Source organism: Lytechinus pictus, chromosome 8 (assembly GCF_037042905.1).
Source record: "Lytechinus pictus isolate F3 Inbred chromosome 8, Lp3.0, whole genome shotgun sequence".
Classification (NCBI taxonomy): domain Eukaryota; kingdom Metazoa; phylum Echinodermata; class Echinoidea; order Temnopleuroida; family Toxopneustidae; genus Lytechinus; species Lytechinus pictus.
In genome coordinates, this window is record NC_087252.1 from 13,959,240 (window position 1) to 13,980,396 (window position 21,157).

The window sequence follows — 21,157 nt, forward strand, 5'->3', positions numbered from 1 at the left end:
CGTTGACACACATGCCTATTATCTGCGGTAGACTCTTGACATTCAAAGACACATTATATACCATCATTTTCATCACACTTGGGGGACAGGGGGAACGCGTTCCCCTGAAATATTAAGGTTGGAGGATAGAATGGATCATGGATAGTGTACCCCTGAGAAGTTTATCTTAGGTTTTAAAACAAGCATCGAACTTTATGATCATCTTTGTTGCACTGTCCCCTCGCTTGATTTCTTCGTGTACATTGACGGGGCTGATTTGGGGGATAATATAACATGATGCACCTTGTTTGGAAGTTTTGTTAATTACTCATTCATTAATCTACTCATTTAGATAATTCATTATTTGAAGGGGATTTTTTATTTTTTTTATAAACAGAGGCTGTATCATCAGACTTTCCGCATGTTCAAGGTGGTCCACATCTATATGCTCCATTGAACGCGAAACAGAAGGGAAAAGGGACCTAACAAAAACGTTATTTTACAATAAGTGCTCACTCAGGTGTGTGCTGCTTTATGATGCAAAATGATTTTTGTATTATATTTGATCACCTTTGGTTCCTTGTCTATATCAAGCTCTGTATGACACATTCAGATATTGAAAGTCTACATGCCTGTAGAATGTAGTCATATCATTGTACTTTGCTATGCGCATTTGGCCTGAATCGAGTGCCTTGTACTACCATGACTACTTGCGTACAATCAAGTATCATTTCCCATTCAATCTGATATCTCTCAATTGCATATTTCGAAATGGCTCTGATAAACGTTTCACGTTTGACTGTGATAGGAATCGCATTTATATTCTCCTGCTTCATTCAAGGTAAATAAAACGTCTTTTCCCCACTTTGTGCAAACTATTTGATACATGGAAATTTCCGAAATATATACGCCAATATCTTTTAAAGGCAGTGGCCCGTATTCTGAAGTCGGGTTTAACTTAAACTCAGGTTCAAAGTTGTGATTTAAGTATGGGTAGCCAATTGTTACATAAATCACTAACGGTAGAGATATCATATTTCAGCTCATTTGGCTAAGAATATATATATATAGAGATTATTGTCTTCAGTATCGATGAATCATGAAAGAGCACAGTAAACATAAGAAACAGACAACTTTTAAAAAAATTGATACTTTTGGCTTCCCATACTTAAACCACAACTTTGAACCTGAGTTTAAGTTAAACCTGACTTCAGAATACGGGCCACTATCTTTTTTTCAAGCTCATTCTAACAAAAAGTTCATTTTACTAACAAGGGGAAACACAACAAGGATAACACTGGACATTTTAACACAAGTCAGGTGTAAAATAAGAGATATATCACTGGCATTTTATGTTTCGGTTTTCACCGCAAATCCTTTTTGATATGCATATAATAATAATAATAATAATAATAACATTTGTAGGGCGCTTTATACTGGTGTTTCAAAGCGCACAGGTTGGCAGATTATAATAGTATACAGTCAATCGGTCAAAAAAAAAAAAAAAAAAAAAAAAAATTAAGTTATGAGAAAAGGTGAGCTTTAAGTGACGATTTGAAAATTTATACGGAGGGAGCATTTTGGATATGAATTGGGAGTTTATTCCAGAGGGTGGGAGCAATTACAGAAAATGCACGATCACCATATCGGGTCTTAGTGCGAGGGCCATGAATTAAATTATTGGAATATGATGAACGTAAGGATCTGACAGAAGAGGAAGAACGAAGGGAAATAAGGTCTTGGAGATATTTGGGTGACATATTATGGGTAATTTTGTATACAATGAGTAGAATTTTGAACGTTATGCGAGAGTGAACCGGAAGCCAATGAAGTGATCGGAGAATAGGGGTGATGTGTTCGTGTTTCTTGCTCAAGGTTACCATTCTCGCTGCAGTGTTGAGGATTCGCTGGAGGGGAGAGATGGAAGAAATTGGGAGGCCGGCAAAGAGGGAGTTGCAATAGTCTAGATGGGATGAGACGAAGGCATGAATGAGTTTTTCAGTAGAGGCTTGGTCGAGTAGTCGCCTGACCTTACCAATCCTAAATAAACCCCATGATGCTGATTTGCAGATGTTCCTGATATGTGGCTGGAGGGTAAGGTGCTTGTCTAAAGTGACACCAAGGTCTTTGACAGAGTCAGACATCTTAAGTATGCCCTCTCCCATATTGAAGTCTGGCAGAGGCTCCGTAGCTCTAAATTGCGAAGAAAGATGTACCAGTTCTGATTTGGCTTCGTTGAGACGGAGTCTGTTCTTCGCTGACCAGACCTTGATGTCCTTGAGGCAGTCACTCAGTAGATTAACAGCATATGTCTTCTGGTCGGATGCCATGGATACGTAGATTTGCGTGTCATCTGCATACATGGCATAACTCACACCCCGATGGCTAGTGATAATTTTTGCAAGAGGACCAGTGTACAGAAGAAATAGGAGAGGGCCCACAACAGAACCTTGGGGGACTCCGCAGCTCAAAGCGAAAGGTGCTGAGAAAGTTCCATTGATAATCACCCGCTGAGTACGATCTTGCAGGTATGACTCAATCCAATTTTGAGCCGTTCCGGTAATGGAGTAGTCATGTGCAAGACGCTGGAGCAACACTGAGTGGTCTAAAGTGTCAAACGCAGAACGCAGAATAGTCCAGTAGAAGGAGTGCAGCTTCGTTACCCTTGTCGACGGTAAGCAGTAGATCGTTGAGTACTTTCAAGAGAGCCGTTTCTGTTGAATGAAAGTTGCGATATGCTGACTGCTTCTCAGGAAGTAAATGATGACTGTCCACATAGCACATGAGCTGGGATGCGACGATTCTCTCCAAAACCTTGCTAACAAATGGCAGGTTGGCGATAGGGCGATAATTGCCAAAGTCATTCGGATCAAGATTGGGCTTTTTCAACAGAGGAAGAACTAGTGATGATTTGAATGATTCAGGGACAACACCTGTTGTGAGTGATGAATTGATAATGTTTATGAGAAGCGGTAGAAGTTCATCAATACAGTCTTTGAGCAACCAAGTTGGAAGAGGATCAAGACTGCAGAACTTCGGTGGTAATGACTTGATGAGATGGCGAAGTTGAACTTCAGTCACTGGAGTAAACTCACTCAGTTTGCAATTCAAAGAGCCCACAGGATGTTGTTGATCACTAGGAACGTCAGGTGCAAAAGAGGACACAATATCACTGATCCTCTTGCTAAAGAATTCACTGAATTTGTTGGCGAGATCAGAAGCAGATGAGTGTTCAGGATAAATGGAGGACTGAGAGGGGGTGGTGAGTTTCTGTACAATACTAAATAGCTGTTTGGAGTCGGCGTTAGCGATTTCAGATCTAAAGTATTTTGATTTGGCATCAGTGAGGAGATTGTAGTAAGTTTCGCATTCTTGACGATATAATGTCTTATCAACCTGCAGGCCAGACTTCATCATTCGACGTTCTGCGCGTCGCCTCAGTCGCCGTGCCTCCCTAATTTCAGCAGAGAACCAGGGAGCTTTTGGTCTAACTGTAACAGTCACAGTCTGCAGAGGGGCGTGCTTGTCCATCAGTTTACCAAGACAGTCGTTATACAGATAAGCAGCCTCAGATGGGCAAGAGGGAAATTGAATGGAATCTAAGACATCTTTAACATCCAGACTAAAAGATTTAGGGTCAATGTTAGAAAGTTTCCTGAAAGTCACTTTCTTCTTGGGGTTTTGGGGCCCTTTGAGATTAATAGTACATATAATAGCAGAGTGATCAGATGGCAGAGATGGTAAAATGCTATGCTGGGAGATAATATCTTCCGAATTTCTACTAAGGATAAGGTCGAGTGTATGACCAGCCTTGTGTGTAGGCCCGTTGATGTGTTGTTTGAATCCAAGGGCTTCCACTCCATTAAGAAAAGATCTAGCAAAATTGTCTGAAGAATCATCCACGTGAATATTAAAGTCACCAAGAAGAATAGGAGGATGAACATCCACAGCAGCACTTTCCAGAAGAGTGAGAAACTCTTCAAGAAAATCACCACTTGAAAAAGTGTGCCGGGAGGATTGGGGTGGGCGGTAAATGCAATACAGTTTAACAGGAGATGATGGGGTAAGATGGACGGTTAGATCCAAAAATTCAAATGAGGAACAATTGAAGGTTTCATTTACAACACAGCGTGCTGTGGACCTGTAGAGGACACATATACCTCCTCCCCTAGTCTTCCTGGGACGATTGATAATGTTGTAATTTGGAAGGGACAATTTCAACTGCGCAATAGTAGGGTCATCTCTGTGATCACCTGAAAACCAAGACTCAGTGATAACTAATACATCAATATCATTATCTATGATCAAAGAAGTCACTACATCAATCTTGTTTGTCAAGGATCGTGCATTCCATAAACCTAAACGAGTACGAGTAGGCCTCGAAGGAAGGGGATGCGGCCTTGAGACCATACGCCTGTGTCCGCGATGAGTAGGACCATGTCGGCGGATACCAAGGTCACAAATCCTTTTCCAAACAGTCAGAGGAAGATGATGAGAAGGCTTCCTATCTAACTGATGGAGAGTGAGAACATCATATTGAATACGATCTGACTGTGAACTGTTACAATATTCATTAGTAGATTTAAATGAATCAACATCATAGCGTGGGCCTGGATTCATATGAATATCACCTGATAGTAAAATGGCTAACTGAAAACAGGCACTTGTATTGCTATAGTAAGCAATAGGCCTACTACAGTACTTCAGATGCCTGTATACAGGAATAACAGAACATGAATAGGTAACTCTGGCATCAGAAGGCAGAGTGAATACATGGTTAATATTCAAAAGAAATACAATCAATGATACACAAAAGAAGAACCTAAGGAACTTAATCCCCTCCATTGTAGATGGAATGTCACTACTGTCTGTGATTAGAGAGGCAGAAGTGAAGTACAAACTGAACTGCCTGAACAATAAGTAAAATAGACAGTGAATAGAGGCATGAGTGTAACACAGGACACTGAAAATGGCAGTGTTGAGCAAGTTCAGATATGGTACATAAAATACAACTTCTCAATACTGAGCTTACTCACCAAAATATTGAATAAAAAAGGTCTAGCAAGATCCTTGACATATACAGAATGCAGTGTTAACAACTAAATTCAAGATAACCTCAAAATAAGGCAAAAAATCAACAAAATGAACAGAGCCCTAAATGAAAGAGGCTACCTCTATGGAGGCGCACAAAAAAAAAAAAAAAAAAAAAAAAAAAAAAAAAACTACGTCACACACTTTTTTATAATAATAACAATATTTGAAATTTATATAGCGCATAACAGTCAAAAGACTCTACATGCGCTTTACAAAATATATTTAATAGCTAATACATTAAATCTTATCTGAATTATACAATAAACCTAAAACTTAATCCTAAAATACTTAATACAAATAATAATAAATTAAATCAATACATAAAGTTACATCACCAATGAAATGAAAACTTCCAATATTTAACAACATAATATATTTAACATTAAAAAATGACTATTTTGAAAATAAGTTAGCTTTGAGCATTGATTTAAAGATGGGGAAGGATGATGCAGTTTTTATATTTAATGGTAAAGAATTCCAGAGTGCAGGGGCAGATAAAGAAAGGGCTCTTTGGCCATATATATTTGTATTTTTTGAGGGAACAGTGAGGAGATGTTGTAAGGATGATCAAAGGTTACGTCTTGGTTGATATGGTTCTATGAGTTCTGGAATGTACCGTGGGGAGAGGCAATTCTGGGCTTTATAACAGAGGATGAGTATCTTAAAGATTATACGTTTTTCAACGGGCAACCAATGGAGCTTAACTAGTACAGGAGAAATTGCTTTTAGTATATGAAATGTGAAATATTCTAATTTTCTCCCCTCCTCTTTGTCACGTGAAACACAATTTATTACTCCTTGAACATGTTGTACTTTCGTCGTTGTAGTATTTCATTGATTGGGCAAGTTAATCCGTACTGTCAGATCTGTGAAAATTAAAGTATTGTTTAATTCAAACAATAAAACACAAAAGAAGTAGCGAGTGAGGGGCATCATCTGCTCTCTGATTTGCATGTATTAGTTTTACATACAACTGTTTTGTAAAAAAGCTAAACTTTCCACAACAAAAACACTTTGTTTTACAACGGATTGTGACGAAATTTATAGCGCGTGTTTGATTGTTCTCAATATAACTTGAATTAATATTTTCTGGAATGGACCTGTATCGGCCGCATAGAAACGCTGTTAGCGTAACATTTCGCTAACACTGCGCTAACAAAGGGTCCTGTTACAACCGGTAATCTCGCTGCGATTGTTATAATGCATCATTTATATCTGAGATCAACGCTTGACATCACAATTTGTATAGTATTATCCATTAACAAATCAGCTCCTAACAACATGAGTAGAATTACCTCCACAGAAGGCACAGAAAGCTGTTGTTAGGTGATTAGAGTTAGGCAAAATCAAAAATTTCTAGATTTAACTTAGATTTAGTTATGATCATTTGCACATCCTACAAGTTTAAAATCTTGTCTAGGAAAGGGTAAAGGAATGTAATTCATTATCATATAGGCCTACAAAATTGAATTATTATTGCATTTTAAACATGAAATTGCAGCAGGTAGTAAATATGTATTTACTAATATGATTTTAAAAATATCGAATAAGCTTTTAAAAAAGTAAAAAAATAAAAATCATGATATTACGATGGAGATTCTGTAAAAAAAAATGCAATCCCAGTTTTCATCAGTTTCTTTTGTTTGAAAATGCTCTTCACAGACTTCAATCATCATGCTCATAATAGAGTATTTGCCAATGATGGTTACCATGCGATAAATTTCATTAGCTAATGTTCTTTCTAATGTACGGTCTATTCATAAAATATCTTTAAACACCTAAATAAAATATCTTGGAAGAAAAAAATCTTTTTAAAGGATCATATATCTTGGCACTAATCAGCATTCCCGTTATATAGCTATTCCTAAAGGGATACTCCAGGCTGAAGAAAATAATACGGTTTGAACAGTAAAGTGAGACAAACAAAACACTGACAAATTTTTAAAAAATTGAAATGAATAAAAAAAATTATGGTATCTTAAAATTTTGCATTAGGCCCTATTTCGGTGAAATGTATATTCATGTCTTCAGGAATATGCAATGAGGGTCTGTTGTATCATACAAAATTAGGTTTTATTTAAATTTTGTCTACACATAATGTTTCGTCAAAGATCATCATTTTGTTACTCGTGCGACATACACACATTCGAGACAATAATTACGAGGTCCTTTCAATAAAAGCAGAAAAAGGGGAAAGAGCTAGAGGATATGGCATTATCGTTCCATTTATTGCATATTCATGGCCACATGCTGCTCAGTAATATCAGTTGCAAAATACAATGTTTAATTTTCAATATTCAAGAATTTTGTTATTTTTATCAGGTTTTGATGAAATTTTCAGCAATTTGCTTATTTAATTTTACTCAATTTATTCATAAAATATTGTTGGGCCCAGAATACCCCTTCGGTCGAGGTATATTTTGAGTTACTTAGTTTTAGAAAGAGAGACAAGTTTTAAAGAGAGAAATTATTCACTAACATCGTCACTATTGGTGCCCTTGGCACTGTTAGTGATTTGTATTAACATTAGCGCCACTGTTAGCTTCTGCTAAGCCTTTTATTGTTAAAATATTAGGAATTCGGCTAAGCTTCTGTGAGTTTATCGATACCAGTAGGCCTACTTTTAGTGCTCTGTTAGTGAAGACAATGCGTCAAAGCGGGTCACGCGTGAAAGGTGTGACCGGCCCTAAAATAGCTTTCTGTTACGCTAACAACGCTTCTGTGCGGTCGCCCCTGACCTTTAACGTGGATATACATTTTTATCATGCATTTATGGAAACGAAATCTCTAGCCTCATTTATATTATACAAAATGGTACATTCGTGGATGAAGTAGTTGTTTTTCCTCTAGTCGGACTTTCAAATCACATCTTTATCGGACTAAAAGTAGGATTAAATAGGTGATATTTTTTAGGGAACAGATTTTCTGAGCTCGTTTATCCCCTTTCTCAACATGGCGATAATTTTGGTCTTTGGTCCGACAGTCCGAGAACTATGTGTGCGTCCAAAAATCTGCCTATTAGCTAGGGCCATTATGGTATGGTCACATCCCACCGAAATTTTAATTGCAGTAAATTTACAGTCAGAGTTGATATCAGTAACATTATCAATTCTACAATAAAAGCTTTGTAATTGCTCCCATAAAATAGGTACATTAACTTCGGAAGTACCAGACGATACCGTGTACACTGATGGACAGAAAACAGTACGGATGGGCGACAGTGTTGTCCTGACATGTCGGTTTCGAGGCTCACCTTTGGCTGTCTACTGGAAGAAAGGTGATGACCCAAGAACCGCACCAAACCTTGTATCATGGATTCTTGATGATGACGACACTAGTAAATCATGTGTAGATCAAAGCATATGTGAGATCATGGAGATGAATGAGAATCGTTCTTTGATCATCAAAGAAGTCAGCATTGCAGAGGAAGGTCGATACATTTGTAGAGTATCGGACTACAAGGGAGACTTCATCCATAACTTTACGGATATCCGTGTATTTTGTAAGTCGTGCATATTTTATCAATGCTGATATTGATGCGTTGTAACCATTACCATAAAAGAGAACAGATTTGTATAATATACACAATGGCGTATCTAGGGAGGGAAAAGGGGGCACATGCCACGGACGCGCAATTATTTTCCCCACCGCACTTCCGGACCCCATGACTACATGATATATCGAGGTTTTTACCTGACTGCTAAGAAAGCACGAATGCCTGTGAGCAAGCAACCAGGGGACCGACGGCTATGAATATTAATGACTTGAGTCTTCGGAATAAGAGACTACCAAACTCTTTGGCCTAACGTACGTAAGCAAACGTTAAGTTCGGAATTATCCAGTTCTAATTTAACCATGAGTCATGACATTGATCAGGCTAGCCTATCCTATATAGCATTTTGTCTTGTCATTAATGGCAATCTGAAAAGTGTTTAAGAATTGGATCTAGATATATATGTAGATCTAAGGCCTATGTATTAGTAATTTGAGGGTGCTGATTCATTTGTGTCTACATGAACGGTCACAATTAATTTTGTAAATAATAAGTCCTTACCCAAGAGTACTGTTATTAGGTTTAGAATCGTTCATATTGAAATAAAGGTGATCAATATTCATGGCACAACCCAATTTTACATCCGAGTTTTATGACATTACCAGTGTTAGGCTTATTGGATTTTGCTCTTTTTGATTCAAAGCAACTCTTTGTTAGGGTGGACTTGTCATTTAAGTGGGTCTTATCTGCTTCAATAATTCTGACATGATAAATGTCCTACATGTTTTTGCCTTAAAACATCATAAGGAAATGGAACAACGGGGCTGTGATCAAATTCCACCTGTGGGTGAAATAATTTTTACAATTTCTTCATTTGACTTCTGCAAAGATTTCTTCGCCCTCTCTCATTTCCTTGTCCTCTTATTTTGTAGCGCCTCCTTCTGAACCGTATCCACGTATTGAGGAATGCCCAGGGGAACCCGTCAACAATGCTCCGCAATCTTGCAGCCTCTCGACTTTTGACACTGTCACCATCACCTGCACAGCATCGAATTACTTTCCCGACATTGATCTGTTCTTCATCCACGAATCTATTACGACGAACGCAACATACTCGCATATCATCGAAGAGACAAACGTGGACGGCACTAAAAACAAATCGGTTTCCATCGTCGCCAAGCCGAGTGAAAACCCCTATGTGTGCGTGGCGTCCCGTATCCCTGGATCGCAAGACCGAAGGACAGTTAGTGTAACAGTGTATCCTATTGAGACAAAAGTTACCATGACGACAGCACAAACTAATCAAACGACTCCACCTCGCCAGAGACATGTAGCAGCCAAAGTTGGTAAGCACTGTATCTTTGTGAGACCTGTGTTAAAATAGGCCTCTACTATGTTCTTGTGTTATGATGAATATGATACATTGCGTGTACATGTGTGTTTGCGGGTGGGTGTGTGTGTGTTGGGGTGGGGTGGGTCAGTTCCTTTTTTTCTAGTGTGATTTCCTTGTATGTGGTAGAGGTTGTTCCCTCGTGTGTTGGGAATATATATGCAGTACCAATTATTATACCAAATTTAGAAAGAGAACCACCTATCATAAAACATAAATTTTGATTATTTATAATTTATGTTATCAAAGGCAAGTTATGTTGCTTAGCGTTGCCGTATTGATACCGACGATTTCCATCTAAAACCAGTCAGGAAAAAGGTAAAAACTAGAAGAAAATGAAATACATAACAAATTGTAAAAGCAATTAATTATGGAATGGAATAAGTAGGCATAATACCAAATGGAATAAGTAGGCATAATACAATTTTTTAATGTATATTTGCTAAGAATTCAAAAAGTGTTGTTTTTTTACTTGCACTTGTTTTCAATACAGCATGTATCAGGAAAGCATTTATGTATTTAACTTTTTAACGTTTCCTTCTTATCCAATCGATGAAATTTAGATTTTCGAAGCTAATGATTGCTACATAATGTAGTATTACATACTTGATACAAGCTAATTCTCAACATTACATTTGTTTTTGCTTCTTTATCTCTGTGTATATTAGTTGTACCACTTATTCTGGTAGCGGTTCTTGTTTGCATCTTCATCTGGTGTTATAGGAAGAGGAGGGCATCGAATCACGGTATGCATATAATCACCTGATAATATAATCATCTAAATTTGAATGATTCGTATATAATTTAGTAATATGCAATAAGAGAATGAATTAAACATTTAAAAGTAACATTAAAACGGGTCTTTTTTAAGGTCGTCGACCTTAAGGGGGAAATCTTTAACCTTAATAGCTACATCCTGCTGTCAAATCCTTGGATAATCGTATTGATCGTGGTAGATCTTACCATATATTGATTTCCGTCATGGCAATCGTTGTGATTGTAGAGGAACAATTAGGACGGCTTAAAACTTTTTCCGATCAGCTATACTAAATATCAATCATAACGGATGCACAACAGTGTGAACGAGCTGCAAGTCGTTTTCTTTACTTTTATTAATGTTACTGTTGAACTTGTAGGCCTAGTTTTTGCTGATGCGTAATCACTTTATACAAATGTTAAGGTTGCTGGACTTAGGCCTAGGCCTGTCGAGCTAATGCTAACCAATTCTTAGGTAGGATGCGCACGGATTCTACCCGACTCCAGTCAGTGAGAGGTCCGCTGCGCTGCCGTTTCACTCAGAATGTGAATTGTAAACGTGCAGGCTAACTTACAATAACTTATTGTAGACGCTATAGTTGTTAGGTATGCTTATTCACTATGTAAGTATCCTTTATGAATGGCTGTCATGGAATTAAATTTTTGCATGATAATCTTGACGAATTCTACACAAACTTTTCAGATTGATCCACATCTTATATTTCATTTGTTTTTATTTTTTAAGGATAAACGGTGTGGATCTATATTCAACTGGATAGGGTCAAGCCAGGGAGCATGCGCAGATCAACGTTGAGAAAACATTTCGAGCATGAGCATGCACAGATCTCCCCATGGAATTATATCAAAAAATACGGAGCTATTTGCAGCGATGTGTTTTTCCTATTGGAATCTTTGTCACATGATCACAAATTGACCAATCGTTTTTCTATAATACTCATGAATATTCATCAAGGGGATATAAGTATATGCGTATATAAATATACGTATAGAGAATCCACATATGATTAGTGCAAAACCCCATGTTAAGAGTGCTGGAATATATAATGTATAGGAGCAATAAACAAATAAGTAGAAAGTATTATGACTACATGCACTACAGATTTGTTTCGTATGAACAGCAAAAATGCTGCTCACACTTTTCATGTACAAAGTAAAGGGATTGAGTACAGTTTATATAAGTTTATTTATGGGAAGTTCATGATAGACTGTGACTAAGAAGGGATGAGTACAGAGATTTAACCCAAAAGACTGTGCTATTTGAGATCTATTGAGGACTGGTTGGCATGACCCCCCCCCCCCCACTACCACTTGAAGTTTGCACTGTTGTTTGTATCGTTTGACGTGATTATGTACGACGTGATATTCTATAGCTTGGATTCAACATTCCAATCAAATCCGGAGGAAATTTTAAAGACAATTATGAGTGTTATTATTCTTTATTCATCTGTATATAGACCTGCGCAATGGAACGGTATGGAGTCGTAAAGGTAGCAGATGATTAGATCATTGATACTGTCATGTCAACATCGTGCAAAACGATTTGACAAGATAAGAAAAACTATTCATCATACTCATGTGAACATCCTTTACACGAAGGATGACAATATCTCTGATCTTTGCGTGTCATATAGAATGTCATTTAGAATGTCAGATCACGGTGACTTCCTTTAAAAGAGATGATCATGTGACAAGATCTCGGATCTCGCCATGTCCACACACTTTACAAGAGATCAGATGATCAGATATCATCAATTATTGACTTTGATCAGAATTGATTAGATGGCAAGATGTCTGCCCACATGAATTCGCCTCGTGCGCCACCATTAAATCAAAATTTCAAGTTCCTTGCCATCTGACGCGACGAATTTCGAGATTTTGCCATTTTCTCATCTCTTCTAACATGTCTATAGGATGTTGACATGACGAGGTCCTGAATTTTGTCTTCATCGTCTCTTCTAAACAGATAAGAAAATGTTTTCATACCTTACCACCTCTTCTAAATGTTGTGTTTGGCTTGCATAGATCGTGAAACTAGTCATTAACCGGATTTTTTCATGACAAAGTAATTACCTGTACACCCAGATGGCGCTTTTAAGCTTCCATCCATACAACACAAGTCTACAAGAACTTTTTGTATCATATTTCCATGAATGCCTGTTTTGAAAGCGATCCAATGACCATAATATATTTCAAAACTGAAAATAAGAATTCCTAATTCGATTTTTGGTGGTAGGGTAGGTGTATTAATACTGTCGGAATTGTGAAACTCCAAGTTAGTTTTACATTTTTTATGAACAGGCGTGTTTCTCATAACTGTTCAGTTCAGTTCATTTATTTAAAATTCCATATAAAAATAACATTATGAAAAATACATTTATCTATACACAACAGAAAAGCAAAGATTAAACAATAATTTGGTATACATGGTATATACGAATAATGTTAACGTACTGTAGTTTACAGGAATTAGGGGAAAGCCACAAAAAGCCAGATGGCTTGTCGAGCAGGCTACCATAGTAGGGGGAAATAAATTATTGTCAATATTTAAATAAACCAGATATAAAACTATATTGAAATTAAATTAACAGAAGAATAGGACAGATACCACACAACCCTATACAAAGCAGCATATCTAAAATATTTAAGATGTTAGCAAATATTTCTTAAGTTTCCTTTTAAATACGTTAAGTGTTTTACAAGACCGAATTTCAATTGAAATACTATTCCAAACTTTTGGGGCACGATGTCGGAAAGATTGAAATGTAAAATATTTTGCAACTGGGTACAAGTGATAATTTTCCCTAGTTCTTGTGTTACAACTATGTATATTACAATTTTTATTTATCATACAGGAAATTGTGTTAGGAAGAATTTTATTTTCATGTTTAAATAAAAGTATGGCACATTGGTAATCATTTATATTAAATATATTAAGTACATTCAGTTGAACAAAAAGATCTTTTGTATGAGCCAAATAATGAGAACGAGTGCATATTCTGACTACTTTCTTTTGGAGAAGATACAATGGTTGTAGTTTTGAATGATAAGTATTAGCCCATACAATATTGCAATAACTTAGGTAAGATAGGATTAATGTATTATATAAAGTCAAAAGGATTCGTTGAGGGAGAATATGACGGAGATGATAACACCAACATTTTTGCTACCTTATTGGTAATAGTAGAAATATGAATACTTCATGATAATTTTTCATCTATTAAAACACCTAAAGATTTTGTATGATGGGCAAGTTCAATAATTTTATCATTCATTTTGATTTGAAAATTATTCAAAGATTGCTGTGTTGAATTTTTTGAGTTGATATAAAAATATACATAATTAGATTTTGTCTGTATTCAATAAAAGTTTATTTGAAGAGAACCAGGGTGAGACTTTCTTCAGTTCAGTATTAAGTTAAGTATTTAATGAAGAAAATGAATCACTGGAGATTAAAATGTTGGTCAGTGCAATATGGTAATCATTCATAAAAAATTAAAATAACAGTGGGCCGAGAATGAACCCTTGAGGAACGCCACATGAAATTTCATTGTACGATACATATTGGGATCTATCATACAAATAGTGTTTGAACCAGAGTAAAGAGGTGCCTCTAACACCATAACATTGCAATTTCTACAATAATATTTGAAAATCTATACAGTCGAAAGCTTTACTAAGATCAAGGAATATACCAATAGTAATTAATTTTTTATCTAAAGCATCAACAATGTAGTCATGTAATTTTATAAAGTCAGTGGAGTAATTCTTCAAAAAATCCAAATTGATACTGGTTCAAGATATTATTCAAGATATAAACACACACTCTCCCACATGTGCACTTGTAATTGCGGCGGGGCGGGGAGTGTAACCCCCCCCCCCCCCGCAACACACACAACTCACCACAACACGCACACACCATCTCACTCACACATACACATACTAGTCGCAAAAAAATGAGGGCAAAATTTGTTGTAGGTCCATGCATTTTTTTTTACTTTCGATGGGAATGCTTCAAACGGAAACATACCGCCAATGTTTTTGGGAAACGCGTCCCCGGTGTGTTAGTGGGGTGTCACACTACGTCCCCAGTTTTCAAGCAATTAAAAGTTTATACAAGCATGCACCCGTATGGATTGTACCTTTGAAGATTCTTATATCAAACTTATACTACACAGTTTCCAATTGCCAGACCTCTTACTTTGTACAGATCAGTATCATAATCCATCTCTGCAATATATATTTTTACTATCTTTATGTATGTACAAATATTTAAAATATTTGATATATATTTTATACAAACCATAATGACAAACAAACAAATCTCACAAATCATCAATCCCACTCGATGCCACTTAAAAATCTGCAACCATTATGTAAATGTTGTTACTTATCGTCCATTCTGCTGATATCAATCCCAACAAGAACTTAACTTCCCGGCTAAACCACTACAATATTGTTAAAAACATTGACACTACGACTTCCTATTGAATTTTTATTTGTTACGTCATTCGAATCAACATCGGTTCATTATCGAAATATGCCAATACGGTGACAGGGCCCATTTTCTAAAGCAGTTACATGACACGGTTTAACACAAGACATGTAAAACATTGCTTTAACAAACTTGTTCTAATGAAATTTAGAACGCAAAATAAATATTCTATGCAGACGAGAATTCAAAAGAGAATTTGCATCTAGAATTATCGAATTTCAAATGGCATGATAAAAGCAGATGGAAATTAAAATGATGAAGACTTAGCACCAAGGAAATGAAGACTTTTATAGAAATCATTCGTAACTCACGAACAGCTTTATGAAACGACATTTCGCAAAGTTACGCGCAACATTACGCGAGACTGGTACATGATCTTAGGTGCGGCTGCTGTGTCAGCTACATATACATATGGATCATTTAGCAAAATAAATGGTCACCAGTCATGCATAAAGTCGTGCGGAGCTCATACAAACCCTTATGAAACAGTACCCTAAGAGATAAGGTCCGGGTCGTCTCATCAAACTGTTCGTAAGTTAAGAGCGACACTAAGAACGACTGGTGACCCTTTCTTACGCGCTAAATAATCACCAGTGAACAATCAATGGTGTATACCATTCATTCCAAGAAAGGATCACCAGTCGTTCCTAAACTCGCTCTTAACTTGATTACAGCTTCATGAAACACACGCCCGGCACGCAAGCCTACATTCCCTTTTTCCACCGAGCAAGAAAGAGTTGCAATCAAATGAAATTCTAAAGATCGTTCGCAACTTGATTTCCAACCAATCAACAGCTCACCTTTGGGATTTGCAATTGACATTTTGACTTGCGTTTGAATGCAACACTTTATGCAACAGGCCTCTGAAGTGAATAATCATGGAGACCTCAATGTGCCGACAGCTCGACCAAAATGATCAATATGTCCAATATTTCATGAAATGTATAAAGACATGGTGATTCGTTCCTCGTAGCGAGAAAAAAATATTAGTGCACTCCCCGTCTCTTCACTTTTTGTCCTGTGGCCTCGGAACAAATCCTTTAATGAAGAGAAAGATTTGAAAAGAAAAAAATACAAATTCTAGAGAAAGTATATTAGGGAATAACTCATTTACCAGTCTCACGTAGGGTGTGAAATCTCTTATAATTACAATAACATTTTTTTATTTATTTATTCGACAAGAATTAATAGTACATATATATATATATGAATATATTAACTTCAAGTTTTCAGTTTATTGAGTAATTTACGAAATTTATTTATGTTTTGATTTATTTTTTTTTTCATTACGTTATAATGATGCATTCAATTTTTTTAGGAGGGGCATTTGGAAAAATATTTGTCATAGAAAACCCATTTGAATTGCAAATTATTCTCAGATGTAGCAAATAAAGACTGCTATATAATACGATAGCAGGCAGTACAATTAATATTTCAATCGAAAAATACGGAAATAGGTTAATACATAAATAATGAGTAACAATATCGGGTACTCTATAAAGTCGAAACAAAAATCGGGATTAATAAAATGTCAAAAATGACATTTGGTAAAAACAAGTTGTAGACAAATAATATTCCAGCTTGTTGTAGCAGGCATAGAATGAATTATGACTGTTAATTTATAGAAGTTCCACTCTTAGAAAAATATATGTGGTTGGTTTTATGAATCTATCCCAACTAATGGGTTAAAATGGTGACACGAAAAAAAAAGAACGGAGACTTTGTTTTTAGTCGGCAGTGCAGGATCATAGGTTAACCCATTGCCGTGAGCGCAGGTGATATTAAAATTTCAGAATTTTGGTGACCCAAATGACTTGTTTCAAAGGAGATAACAATCATAATAGTTCTCAAGTTAAAAAATGCTTTATCGCTTACTTATATCCATGAACAGAATGAATTATTGTGTAATAATAGTGTGTCTCGAAAGAGGTTATTTCTAGATGGATGGCGCTATATAAATGCCTATTATTATCATTATTATTTTCTTTATTATAAGTGTTGTTGTTGTTGCTGTTGTTAATATTGTTAATGTCCCAGGTGACAAGCCATGGTCGGGTCAAAACAACGTTATCACCACTCACTTATGACATTTTGCGTTTATTATCTTTTAATGAAAATAATAATAATAATAACGATAACAATAATGTGACTTATAAAGCGCCAAATCCACTCTGTAGAGTGCTCAAGGCGCATAAAGAGCTAAGAGTTAAAAAAAGTTTTAACCACCAATTGCCTATTTGGTCTTTCTTTTTTTATCTATTCACCTGCCCCTGCACAATGAAACCTGTAAATTCAAAAGATTAATGATGAAAAAATATTAGAAAAATGACTGGGTTAGTGAATGTTACTTTTTTAAAAAGATATTCATTTCATTTTTTCTTACCGGTCATGATCTCGTGGGCGAATTCTTCATATCCAGCTCGCAGGAGTCGATCACTTAGCTCTCCACGTTTATCTCCCGTGAGCGGGTTATTCCTTATCCTTTCTTCCCAAGAGTCAAAGACGGTTGATATCGGAGTGGTCGTTCTTCCACCGAGAACATTCGCTATACGTGCCGATATATCGTTTTGGATGATATCCCTCCATTGAATCCGGGTACATCCACTGTCACTTTCCTGACAATTGCCTTGAATTTTATAGCAATTGAGAATAATTCATCATATAGAATATCTGTTATATTTGTATACTAATTGTTCAATGCAATTAATGCGTTTTTAACCCCCATTACACAGAGTGCATAGGGGCGGATCTAGCTTTTACCCAAGGAGAGGGTTTGACCGAGAAATTTGGCAAGCTAAAAAAAGGAGGGGATCTTACTCCCAAATTAAGGCCTTTTGTACAGAGAAATTTGACAAGCCAAAAAAAAGAGACAAAGGTTTACTATGAAAAGTTAATTTGAGGTTGGCTCCACAATGTAGGTCAATACTAATTTGTTCTTACTTGGCAGCCGATGGGGAAGGTTTACCCCCCCCCCCCCCCCCCCCGTCCCGTAGTTACGCCACTGGTGCAAGAATGGTGTAGAAGACCGAAGGACCATGAAATTTGTTGGATCTTTAAGTTGTCCTTCAATAGCCATGCAATGATCAGGCGATTCAGAGCTGTTTATTATGTTAATATTATTATCAAAATAAATGATTTTCGTGACCTCCATCGGCTCCTAATGCGTTTTAAATGGTTTAAATGGTGTGTTGGTGGTCTTTCAGGACAATATGGGCTATTATTGGTCTTTCAGCGGTCACTCAATATTTATTTAGGTCCTATTTGCTTAGTCATTGCAAGATGTTCCGACCATCAGCTCTCTTTTTTGTGTGTTTTTTTTTGGTTCGCTTACAGAGATCTCTAGAAGACTCCAAAGAATCAGTGAAAGAGCATTGAAAGACCAGTGACATTTCAAAGAAAGATTGCCCAAATATCACTAATTTGCATAAAATCCCTTTAGACCATTGAAATAATATTGAAAGATTGAAAGATCACTCAAAGACCAGAATAAGTTCAGGAAGACAAGATCGAGATATCAGTCAGTCTCTCAGAATTAATTCTAACATGTAAAGGGGGTGGCGCCATTAGACCGAAAATATTAGTGGTCTGTGAAACTGCTGAACGACAGCTCCCGATTCGGGGTCTTCCCATTTTCTTTCAAGGGTCTTCGTTCTTTGGAACAATAACGTTAATGAGCCTACTCTGGCATTATACCTTGTAAGTAAAAAAATGACATATTACAAATCCCCGATTTAAGGAAAGAATATGTAATAAATACATTATTATATATGGCCTACACCTGTTGGATTAAAATCAATTTCAAACCACCTTTTCATGATTTATATCATAATTGATTAATAAAACTTTTTAGCATCAATTCTCACTCTAATTTTATTGAAAAGCGATTTGCAAATATGTTTACTAACTCATGAAGGATTATGACATCAATGACTTCTGGATTCATTCATTGCAGTAATGCCTTACTTTGGCGCAACTCAAAATTTACATCACTGTAAAGAATACCTCCTGGTTATCCAAGCGTGAATACATACCACATAAATATGGTATGAAACTATTTGGAAGAAAATATTCTTTCAGATCATGTATAATAATTATGTGTTCATGAAACATTTATTCCCTTGAATTAGGGATTTGTGAGGTGTCAATTTTGTTTTTACTCTTTCGGTATTGTCACAGTCACACTTGCCAAACCAACCCAAGACCGACCTTGGCTATTAAGCAACTCTCAATGACATACCATCCGTCGAATTTGAGTCGAACTAGTTGTGGGGTTAGGTTTTTAAAAACCTAGGATCCCAGATATGCTCTGTAAGTCCAGGAGGTCACTCAACTATGCCTACATTGTTGTGCTTCACTGGCTTTCGAAACTACTCTTGACTATAGTAATAGGCCCATATTCTGAAGTCAGGTTTAACTTAAGGGAGCTAAACCTTCAAAATTTTGTTTATATTGTATATTGTATATTTCGTATTTCATATTTACTATTTTGTTTCCTTTTGCTTTCATTAAGAAGAAAAATACTTCAGTTATCATTCCCAGACAACTATGAACAATTTGGGTGTCATGTGAGTTAATAAATTGAATGTGTACTGTTAGGGATTTGTGCCCCAATTGGCTCTCCATAACTCAAAACCAGGGTTTAATTCAAACCCGAGTTCAGAATACGGGCCATAGTGTCTATTTGTGGAATTCTACCTCTTGTGAAATTGCACCCTGTTCAGGCATTTCCACTTGCTTTCTCTGTACATATAACACACAATACATATGTGACCCTATTTAACATGGCTTTAGGAATATAAGATCGCCCGGAAATCACAACCATTTTTTTAGTTCGTATGAACGCGAATGTGGAGCTCTGGAAGTAAACTAACTTCCGCCCCCGCCCCCCTTCTTAAGAACTAAGAAAACCTTGTAAACATTGTTGTTTTTGACAGCCTGTTAAAATGGAATCCCCATCTCATGTTCTTTTAACTTTCATCTTATGATTTCTGCAAATGTAACCCTCTCACGTGCCTAATGTAATATTCTTTATTACCCACCTCTCTGAATCTCGTTTAATAATTCCTGAAATCCCGCTTCTCTGATCTTCTCACACACATCATCAGGAAGCTGACTTTTATTCAGTCGGTTCTCCAGGGCGGTGAGGATGGTTGTCAGTGGGTCATCGTCTTCGAGGGAGATAGAGACCTTGACAATTTCAGCCAGACGACAAGCCTCCCGGAAAACAATCCCGTCTTGTAAGCTGGTGACGACGTTTTCACTTTGGTTGCCATTCTTTCGATACGCTCCTGAAAAATTTGTTCAAGAAGAAAGTAGTGTAGATGTGTAAAGCGCACTGTTCAAAGGCATGGCACCAGCCTAGCAACAGTTGTCTTGTAAACAAGCTACAAATATCTACAACAAATCTACAATTTAAGTGAACAACCAGAAAGAATTACACTAAGTAAAAGTTGCAAGTATCTGCTAGTATACAATTTTACATCATTCATCAGAAGTCATAACTACATCATATATCCTGATGGAACCTATGGGCCTCCCGCTTTGGCTGTTCCGTTCACCATTCCTACGTTTCGAAGGCTCTTACATTAGACGGTAAACGGAACATGCAAACCTTCAGTCAAGGTATTCGTTTATTTTTACCTGACAAAACAGCAAGAGCCTTCTCTCTTCCAAGAACAGGACGAACCGCATCAGCCAGTGCGTTCCGGTGATTGAAAGACTCGAGATGGAACATAGATCTCCAATCCTTGAGCAGAGCAACGATATCATCATGGTCAAATGCCACTCCAAGCTTTTGCCGTAATTCATCACGCTCTTGGGATGTTGGTACTGGCCCATACCCCAAGGCGAACATGTCGGATAAAGAAATCGAATGTCCTGTTTGAAAAATATATACATATTTAAACTTGAGACCTGGAGGGTGTTTCATGAA

At 36.7% G+C, this 21,157-nt stretch overlaps 2 protein-coding genes across 2 annotated transcripts; one reads left to right on the forward strand and one right to left on the reverse strand.

Annotated features, from left to right (window-relative positions):
* The first annotated feature begins 584 nt into the window (after nucleotides 1-584).
* On the forward strand, nucleotides 585-14,112 carry LOC129266304 (uncharacterized). The gene is made up of 5 exons (XM_064103614.1): nucleotides 585-820; nucleotides 8,222-8,575; nucleotides 9,499-9,912; nucleotides 10,625-10,702; nucleotides 11,458-14,112. Exons 1-5 carry the CDS (start codon nucleotides 751-753, stop codon nucleotides 11,460-11,462), a joined length of 921 nt encoding a protein of 306 aa, XP_063959684.1. The 5' UTR covers nucleotides 585-750; the 3' UTR covers nucleotides 11,463-14,112.
* Nucleotides 14,113-15,061: 949 nt separating this feature from the next.
* Nucleotides 15,062-21,102, reverse strand: LOC135155064 (uncharacterized). Its single transcript, XM_064103615.1, has 4 exons — nucleotides 20,866-21,102; nucleotides 20,265-20,513; nucleotides 17,609-17,851; nucleotides 15,062-16,263 (listed from the first exon to the last, which is right to left on the reverse strand). Exons 1-4 carry the CDS (start codon nucleotides 21,077-21,079, stop codon nucleotides 16,232-16,234), a joined length of 738 nt encoding a protein of 245 aa, XP_063959685.1. The 5' UTR covers nucleotides 21,080-21,102; the 3' UTR covers nucleotides 15,062-16,231.
* Between the last annotated feature and the right edge of the window lie 55 nt (nucleotides 21,103-21,157).

What these genes read in the sequence shown, in the direction of transcription:
- LOC135155064 (XM_064103615.1), bottom strand. Translation starts at nt 21,079, where the DNA reads ATGTTCGCCTTGGGGTATGGGCCAGTACCAACATCCCAAGAGCGTGAT. An exon ending in GGCTCTTGCTGTTTTGTCAG is followed by an intron (nt 20,514 to 20,865) that starts GTAAAAATAAAC and finishes CAAATTTTTCAG; the next exon opens with GAGCGTATCGAAAGAATGGC. An exon ending in CGCCCACGAGATCATGACCG is followed by an intron (nt 16,264 to 17,608) that starts GTAAGAAAAAAT and finishes TCTTCATTAAAG; the next exon opens with GATTTGTTCCGAGGCCACAG.
- LOC129266304 (XM_064103614.1), top strand. Translation starts at nt 751, where the DNA reads ATGGCTCTGATAAACGTTTCACGTTTGACTGTGATAGGAATCGCATTT. An exon ending in TACGGATATCCGTGTATTTT is followed by an intron (nt 8,576 to 9,498) that starts GTAAGTCGTGCA and finishes CTTATTTTGTAG; the next exon opens with CGCCTCCTTCTGAACCGTAT. An exon ending in ACATGTAGCAGCCAAAGTTG is followed by an intron (nt 9,913 to 10,624) that starts GTAAGCACTGTA and finishes TGTGTATATTAG; the next exon opens with TTGTACCACTTATTCTGGTA.